Raw genomic sequence first — 9,112 nt, forward strand, 5'->3', positions numbered from 1 at the left:
TATATAGTGTTATATATAAAACTTAATTATTTTTTTCGAATATTTAAGGACAACTGTTTTGTTTATATACCCTACCGCCTATTGTTACAGTACTATTGTTCCCATATATTTTAAAAAAATATATAAAAATTAAAATTGTATTATGGTACGAAATTGAAATAGTGGCACAATGATAATGTGTTTTAACTTAAATTCTTTTGATTTTTTAGTCTGTAGCCTAAAAAATATTCAAGAGGGAATCTCTTTTATTAGTATATGTCTGACTTTCCCCTGTAAATTCAAATTCCATGCCAATTGCAAGATATTGATATCAAGCTACATAGTTAATTATGGGCATGTTCATAACGTTCTTTTTTTTTTTAGAGGTTAGACAGCATATTCCTCTTGATCATGTATTTTGCTATATATATATATATATATATATATATAATATACAAGGTACGGGGCATAAGCCACCAACCTAAAGGTTCCTTTTGATTAAAAATAAAATAAAATATGGTGTAATAAATAAGTAGTGAAAAATCGAAAAGTAAAACAAAAAAATCACTTACCAATAAAAATTGTTCTCCATTTGATTTAATGTCGGTGAGGAATTAATCTAACCTATATACATAGGAAGAAATCTTATCGATATTTGATTATGAATTCAGTAAAGTATTACTACTATATTACATTAATTCAAAGTTGTCATACGACACTAATAAACATTAAACTTTGAGTCCACCGTTATTTGACCCAACGTAAACATTTAGCAAAATGCATAATTAGTACTATATTTTTGGTCTTACTACATGTGTGCATATCAATGTACAATATAGTCTCACATATAAAGAAACATCGATAGGACACGAGTACTATGACATAGGACACTATAATAATTACTCTCAATTTAGTTACCCCACAACTATAAATTAATTTGTCATCACATTCACAAGAACCCAAAAATAGTATATGAATTATGGAACATTTTCAAATGCGGACCCTTCCTCGTACAACATTTCTCCATTATTTCCTCAACGTACAATTTCATGATAAATCTTGCACATTTTTGCTTAAAAAATTAGTTGGATTAACAAAATATTTTAGATAGTTATAGAAATATATAAGAACCATTAATGTGAATTAGTTAAGAGGAGAAACAAAAAGAGTAGCATTTTTTACATTTAATATTGTTTTATAATTTTTTTAATGGTATAATATATAAGAGTTTTGGTTCAAAGCTAAGTTATTTTGTATCCTGAATCATGTTTCGTGTTCTTTAATTGTCAGTTCATTTTCATTCACTTTACCCTTTCACCGGGATCTCTCCATCAATTTATAATACGTCCCAAAACAATCGAAATCCTTAAACTAATAACTTGTTTGGAGGATCCAAATAAGTTAGTTGATGGACACTATGAAGATTTGTGACATTATTGTAAAGAAATTGTCATTTAAGATTGTGGTAAACGAAGATGATAAAAAAAAATAGTAACCCTAATTAATTTATAGAATGGGAAGAAAAATTAGAATAGTCAATGCTCCTTATTATCGATTGCACTTAGGGGTGTACAAAATCGAACTGAAAACCGAATCAAATCGAAAACTGAGTCAACCTGAAAAAAAAACCAGACTAGTCGTTTGGTTTGACTTAGTTTGGTATTGAAAAAAAAATCAACCCGAGACAAACCAACCCAACATTATATATATAATTTTAAAATTTTTATTTTATACATAAAAAAATTTACTTTGATATAATTTTTAAATATTTCTTATACTTTTTCATAGTTTTTAGCTTTTAATATATTATTTCAAGTTTGAAACTTAGAATTATGAATGAGCCAATAAAGATTATAGTCCACATATGTTGGTAATTATAATAAAGCTTAAATCAAAATCAAAACAATACTAATGCAAAAAGAAAATCAATTCAACACTAAGAATGACAATAATATTGAATATTTGTTCTTTAGACAATTAAAATACATAATTTAATTTTAATTTCCTTTAATATTTAGTCATGTAACTAATACTTATTAAACTTATTTTAGCATGATTTAGTACTTTTAAATTATGATCATTTTCATTATGACTTGTTAATTTGCAATATTTGTTTTACGCGATTTCATTATTATTATTTTTGTTGGATATTTTAGTGTCATTAATCATATCATATTGTGTTATTTTTTTAAGAAACACCTTAGATAGTTGTATTTTGGTAGGACCAAAGAAATATTTGAAGTACAAGTAAATTATATGTTTGTATGAATACTTTACCGGAAAAACCCGAAAAACTTGAAAAACTCCGAAAAAACCCGTGTTTTATTGGTTTGGTTTGGTTTATAAATTTAAAAATCCGACACAAATGGTTTGGTTTGATATTTGAAAAACCCAAACCAACCCGGCAATGCTAATTGCACTTCGACCAAACAAATTTGAGAAGGTGTTAAGCTATGATTACCTTTAATCTTGCAATAATGACAAGAAAATTTAATTGAAACAACAAATTTAGAGTATCAAAATAGGGTCAAAATATGTAGATGAATTTATAAAAGAATTTAAGAGAATTTGTGATAGTAGTACCGCTATATAAAATCATTAAATGAAGACAACATAGTTATATAAACTTCGCTAAAGGTCTTGGAAAGAAATATAAATGAACCATCAAACAAAAATCATTACACGATTTTGAAGCAAGCTAAGTTTGGAGTTGTGGGGGGGGGGGGGGGGGGGGGGGGGGGGGGGGGGGGGGGGGGGGGGGGGGGGGGGGGGGGGGGGTGGGGGGGGGGGGGGGGTGGATACATGATTTAGGATTAGAATGGCAAATCCTAACGTTAATATATTTGCAATACTAGATTAGTTTGATATATTTTAGCAGTTTTCAAATACAGATAATTTTTTTACCGTTTAGATAATATACAAAGATGATAGGAGAGAATATAATATAATATAATACTCACTTCATTTCATATATCATATTACATACTCCACACTTGGAATACTTTCACATTCCACTATAAACTTGATCACCTTAAAAATGCAAAAGCACACACGTAGATAATACAAAGGCCATGCACCTAATTATATGAGTGGTCTCGAATTTTTTACCTCAATTTACTCCATAGGCAAATCTTCAAGAATAAAAATAAGGACTTGTTAAACTTGAAGTTTTATCCGTAGGATAAGACAAGCGAAATCAAAAGTTCAAGATCATCCACCTCTCAGGTCATTCGTGTAAATCACCCGCTAATTAATTAAGTAGATTCCATAAATCATCTAGAGAAAATTCATCCCAACCACCATCACCTTGTCCTTGTTGCATGGAGTTGCCTCCATCATGTAACAAACTTGGTGTTTTATCAATTTCATTGCAATTAATTTCCTTACATGAAGGTAGTGTTCTTTCAGCTTCTCCTTCTCCAATGTCATTGCAATTTTCCAGTATATTTGCCCACCATTGCATATCGTTGTTGTCTTTCGATGCTTCTTCATTATTTACCATACTATTGTTGTTGCACCAAGAGACATTAATCTTCATGGAGCTTCTGAATTTCTGAGGTTGAGGTCTTATTATGGCATTGGCTTGCCCACACTTAATTCCTTCTTGTGGTTGAGGAGCAATAGTACTAGTATTAATTCCTTCTTGTGGTTGAGGAGCAAATTTAGTACTGGTATTTAGCTTCCTTAGAAGGTTAGTGTTCCAATAGTTTTTCACATCGTTAGCTGTCCTTCCTGGAAGTCTACCAGCAATAAGTGACCATCTACATACATATATAACATAATTAATTATTTAAAATCGATAAATTTGTCACATATATTCAATCAAGCTTGGAATAGACTTTCTAAGACTCCTAGTGGGATAAGGCGGAGTCTGGAAAGTCTATTTCAAGCATGAATTTGATAACGATATATATAGTTATTCTCAAGATAGCTTAACACCGCCATGCAAAAAATGTTGCTAAGCTATAAACTTTTGAATGACATAATCACGAAAATTTAGGTAAGTCTACTATGAGATTAAAGTGTCAAACATAAACTTGCCGGTTGCCTAAGAGCTTATGAAGTCTCAAGATGAGATCCACTTCATCTGGTTCAAAGTCACCTCTCTTGATATGTGGCCTTAGATAATTTAGCCACCTCAGTCTACAACTTTTCCTGCATCTGTTTAATCCTACACGTATTCACATGAAGTTAAAGAAAAAAAGAAAAACATAGTAATAGCATAATAGCTAGTTAGTTTACCAGCTCTAGTTGGAACAAGATGCCACTTTCCTTCTCCATACTTATCAATACATTTCCTCAAAAGAATATCTTCTTCTTCAGTCCATGAACCTTTCCTTATTACTCCCAAAAATGTACACGTCATAGGAGTACTCATGATCATTACATGTGAAGTCATATATTTTACTACCTTTTCAGTCTATATATATATGCACACACAATCTGATGTGGTTGGATGGTACACACTCATTTTCAACTAAAAGATCCAACTTCCCATGTGCCCCTGTCGAGGATGTCATCACCCCGTGGGGCAATGTGGTGTAGTGATGAGACTGTTTTAATTTTAATCAGAGGTTTTTAGTTTGAGTCTTAGATATGAAGAAAATTTTGTTGAGAGCATCATCCTTAGAAAGGGCCATATAATGTGCGATCCAAATTTAATCGAGGCTCTAAATATGCGACATCAGACATCATCAGATGAAAAATCAAAAAAATTATACTAACTTAAAAGCGAAATAATAATTAAAGGCTCAAAACTTTCAAAATGATATAATTGATAATCCTCTGATATTTATTGTCATCGTAAGACACAAATATATTGAAAATTACTTTTGATTGAACGTGAAAGAATTTTTAAGAAGTGTAAAGTTGATAGAATAATTTGATCAAGAAAGTAAACGACTATAATAAATCAAGAACATTATCAGATAATAACAGAAAAAAGAAGAAGCAAAAACTAAAAACAAAAAATGCCAACAAGAAGGAAACAAAAAACTCGAAGTCAGGGGCGGCTCAACGTAATTTGAGGCCTAAAACGAAATTTTAATTGAGGCCTAAAATCTATATAAATATCAAATATAGTATTTTATTTTTTAAAACTTTTTAAGTGCAAATTATTACTGATATCTTTTCTTAAAATGTATTTTTTCGAATGTCGTTTTTAATTATTAATTTTAAGTAATATTTTATCAATTTAATATTGAAAAATATTCTTTTGCTGAGGCAATCATTATATAAATTGTTAACATAATACTATAAGTAATAAGTTGACAAGCTTTACATAAAGATAAGAATTAGAACCATAAAATCTGATACAAGAAATTGATAACTTGGTATAAGTTATAACCCTACTTTAATATGTTTATGTAATACTTGAATATTTAAGAAGAAACAAACAAAAGAAAAATTGTAAGTCACTTTGTTGAATTTTTTCGACTATTTATTTATATTTTTGACAGCGTATTACTCTAATTTATCAAAAAAAAAAATTAAAAATAAAGTGCAAAAGAATTTTAAAAAGATAAATAATACGAGTGTTAGCGAAGAGAATGTAAACATACAAAATAATGTTTTCTTAATTTCTTCTATTTGATTGGCGTTAAAAATAATAAAATAATATATATTTGTTTAAAATTATACATTTTATGTAAAAATAATTATTTTTTAATTAAAAAAATTAACACATAATTTTTTCTTGATGAAAATTTAAAATCCCCAAAAATTGGAGGCCTAAGGCATGTGCCTTAAATTTATCAAGCAAGAGCCGGCACTGCTCGAAGTAATAAGATGATATGAATCTCTCCATAAAATAAACGACATCTGATCATTATAACTTCATACTAAAATATAGTGCATGTGAAAATAAAATAGAAATAAAAGGCAAATTTGAACCATTTAATAAAATCGATCATCGTGCAATAGGTTCATACTAAATACAATAAATATTTAAGAAATGAATCTGTTTGATTATATTATAGCTTGACTTTCCTTCACTAACTTACCAAACTAATAGATCCCTAACGAAATAAATCGATAAAGATATACAATAATGCAAAATGATTTTAGTTTAAAGAGAGCTTATAGTTACATTGAGTTTATAAATCGATAAAGATATGCAATAATGCAAAATGATAAGGTGTGTTACCATTTTATCATCTTTTGTGGTGAGCATTGAGTTTAGGTAAAGATCACTACTAATAATGTGTCTAATTCATGACAAATTATTTTTTGTCTTAAAATTTATTGATTTTTTTACCCAAAAAAATTTCATCTAAAAAAATATGTTGTTACAATATCGACAAATTAGAATTCGTAGTTAAATATTATAAGTTTTAGCTATAAGAATTTAACTTTAATTATGATATTTATTTTCGTCACTAATAGTATAAATAATTGGTGACAAAGATTTTATTGTCTCTAAACAATCTGTGATTCAGTGACAACAAAAAAATTGTCACGAAATATGTAAGGTGTTAAATAGCGACGACTTAAAATTTGTAGTGAATAATTCAACTATTTGCTACGAAAAAAATTCATAGCTAAATACAATTGTTTTTGCTACAATTGTTCATAATTACAAGTGACAACTTACAAAAATAATAATATAAGTGCTTCATAAGAAATAGACAGAGTCCTTTCGTTAATTGGCGAGGGAAAATATTAAAACCAACGAATTTGGTCCATTTTGTAAAAATTAAAAAGTTCAATTCATGAATTTTCTTAAATTACACAATTATGCATCATTTCAAAAATACAATCCAGGTTATAAGTATCGTGAGTGGGGTACGATTCTGCCACTAGATCACTAATATTTGTTGGTTTAACACTTTTGTTTTTTATTTGATACACTTTCATCGATAAAGACGATAGAAAAAATAATTTCTCAAGTCTTGGTGCTAATTTTTGTGCGTGTCTATTGATTTATGATTGGTAACTGCATAGACTAAGTCGATCTATTTGTTTTTGTCTAAAAATATGTAGTTATTTAATAGTAATTTCACAAATGCATGTAGATAAACTATACAGAGAAAACATCGACTTACAAATTTAGACTTTGCAAAGGTGTGACATATTTCATGAATTTCTATTAACTTTTCCATCAGTGTGAAAATCGAAATAAACTAAAAAAATGAAAGCACAAATGAAAGAAACGAACAACCTAGGATTTCAAATATATCATGATGAAGTACTATAGTTATGGGTATCGATGTTTTTTTTTTTACAAAACAATTGATTTACTAACCGAATTGAACCGATTATTCAATTTTTTAAATAAAATCGAAAGTTTAATTTTATTTAAATTTATAATTGTACTATATAATTTTTAAAATTTATAAAAATAACTTAATAAAATAACAGAATCGTATTGAATATATTTAAAGATATGTTAAAAAATATACAATTTAATTAAAATATAATCTACATTTGAATGAATTGTGGGTGGTAAATTTCATGCACTTGTGTATGTGTATAAATAATCATATAATATATTATATCTACAAAAGTTAAATTTGAAAGAAGTGAATAAAGTAGAAATAAATTAAAAATGAGAGACAGGAAAGAGTTGATCGGATGGTAAGCACTCCTCACTTCCAACCTTAAGGTTGTGAGTTCGAATTCCCAAGAAAGCATGATGTGGGAGCTCCTAGGGAGGAGTTTAAAATAAATTTGAGATGGGGNGGAGGATAATAAGAAAATTAATCTTTTTTATAATAATAAAATTGTCCCTAATTAATACATTTAATAACAAAATAATTTTTGGTATATAAAATATAGTCTTTAGCGACGATATAAGTTTGTCGGTAGTAATAACCTTTTTAGTGACAAAACATATTATTATCTACAAAAAATATACTTTTTACGACAAATGAATTTGTCACAAATGTTTAAGCATTTGGGGACGATTTTTCTTTTTGTAGTTAATATAATACTTTTAGCGACGAAGCACTAAATCGTCTTTGTATACTTTTAGAGACACACATTTAGTGACGACTGAGTGACAAATTATTTTTCGTCTCACAAGAATTTTAGTGACGAAATATGATTTATAAATGATGAAATTATTTGTCCCTGATAATCGAATTTGTTGTAGAGAAGGGAGCAAAAGGGGTGAGAGCTCCTAGGGGAGGGTAAAAAAAAAAGTAATAGAGAAGTGACTATAATTAGTGATAAGGGTAAATTAGGAACGAAGTATAAAATTATCCACTGATTTCATAAAGTGGACAAGTATTGTTAGAAAGAGTAGTTACATTGTATTGAAGTGATCAAAGATGAAACATATTGCACTTCTATACTACTCAATCTAGACAAGTGGAAGAGACATCACAATATTAATGCAGTAATTGTTACTTCCTCTATTCATTTTTAATAGTCATTTTCATCATATTGATATATAAAAAATTATAATATATAATATTTTTTATATAGTTTTTTGAATATTTAAATTTTTTATTTAAAATATCAAATTAATGAAATCTAATTTAACTTTGAAAATTAATCAAATTAATTTTTGAAAAGCGCAACATAACAAAACGGAAGGAGTACAATATGATGTGATTTATTAGACTTCAAAATATTAAAATTTCAGTCTTTCTCTTACGTTGTATGTAACTCTACTCGTGAATTAATTAGTCCTTTTAGCTTTCACCACTACAAGTATCATCTGTTAGTATTTCTCACATGTTTTGTGTGTTATTATATTTATTACTACTAAGAGATATTATTTTTGATATTTTTTTTTTTTATTTAACATCACCCCACTTTTAGTATTAAGTATAATATGAAATGAATATTATTTAATACTAAGTACTAGTGAAGAAAAATTTTGTATCCAATTTTGAACTCAAAATCTTTCTACTTTTAATATAATATAATATATTAATATATAATAATATATAAACAATAATGTAATATAATATATTTTTGAAATAAGAGAAGTATATTTTTGAAAACATCTCATAAGATAATAGTAGTAGTATCAAAAGAAGAAAGATATCAAAGAAACATATGAAAAATCGAAAAAGGATTCCATGATTTTCATCTTAACTATACAGTTGTCACTATCACTACCACACATATATAAAAGTAATTTCTTTTTTGGCCAAACATTTGGGGGTCGTTTGGTTGGGAACTA

The 9,112-nt window shown here is 27.9% G+C and overlaps 1 protein-coding gene across 1 annotated transcript; it reads right to left on the reverse strand.

Moving 5' to 3' along the window:
* Positions 1-2,904: 2,904 nt before the first annotated feature.
* Positions 2,905-4,390, reverse strand: LOC125865213 (transcription factor MYB1-like). The gene is made up of 3 exons (XM_049545420.1): positions 4,222-4,390; positions 4,021-4,150; positions 2,905-3,740 (listed from the first exon to the last, which is right to left on the reverse strand). Exons 1-3 carry the CDS (start codon positions 4,376-4,378, stop codon positions 3,230-3,232), a joined length of 798 nt encoding a protein of 265 aa, XP_049401377.1. The 5' UTR covers positions 4,379-4,390; the 3' UTR covers positions 2,905-3,229.
* Between the last annotated feature and the right edge of the window lie 4,722 nt (positions 4,391-9,112).

This window comes from Solanum stenotomum, chromosome 5 (assembly GCF_019186545.1).
Source record: "Solanum stenotomum isolate F172 chromosome 5, ASM1918654v1, whole genome shotgun sequence".
In the NCBI taxonomy this organism is placed as follows: domain Eukaryota; kingdom Viridiplantae; phylum Streptophyta; class Magnoliopsida; order Solanales; family Solanaceae; genus Solanum; species Solanum stenotomum.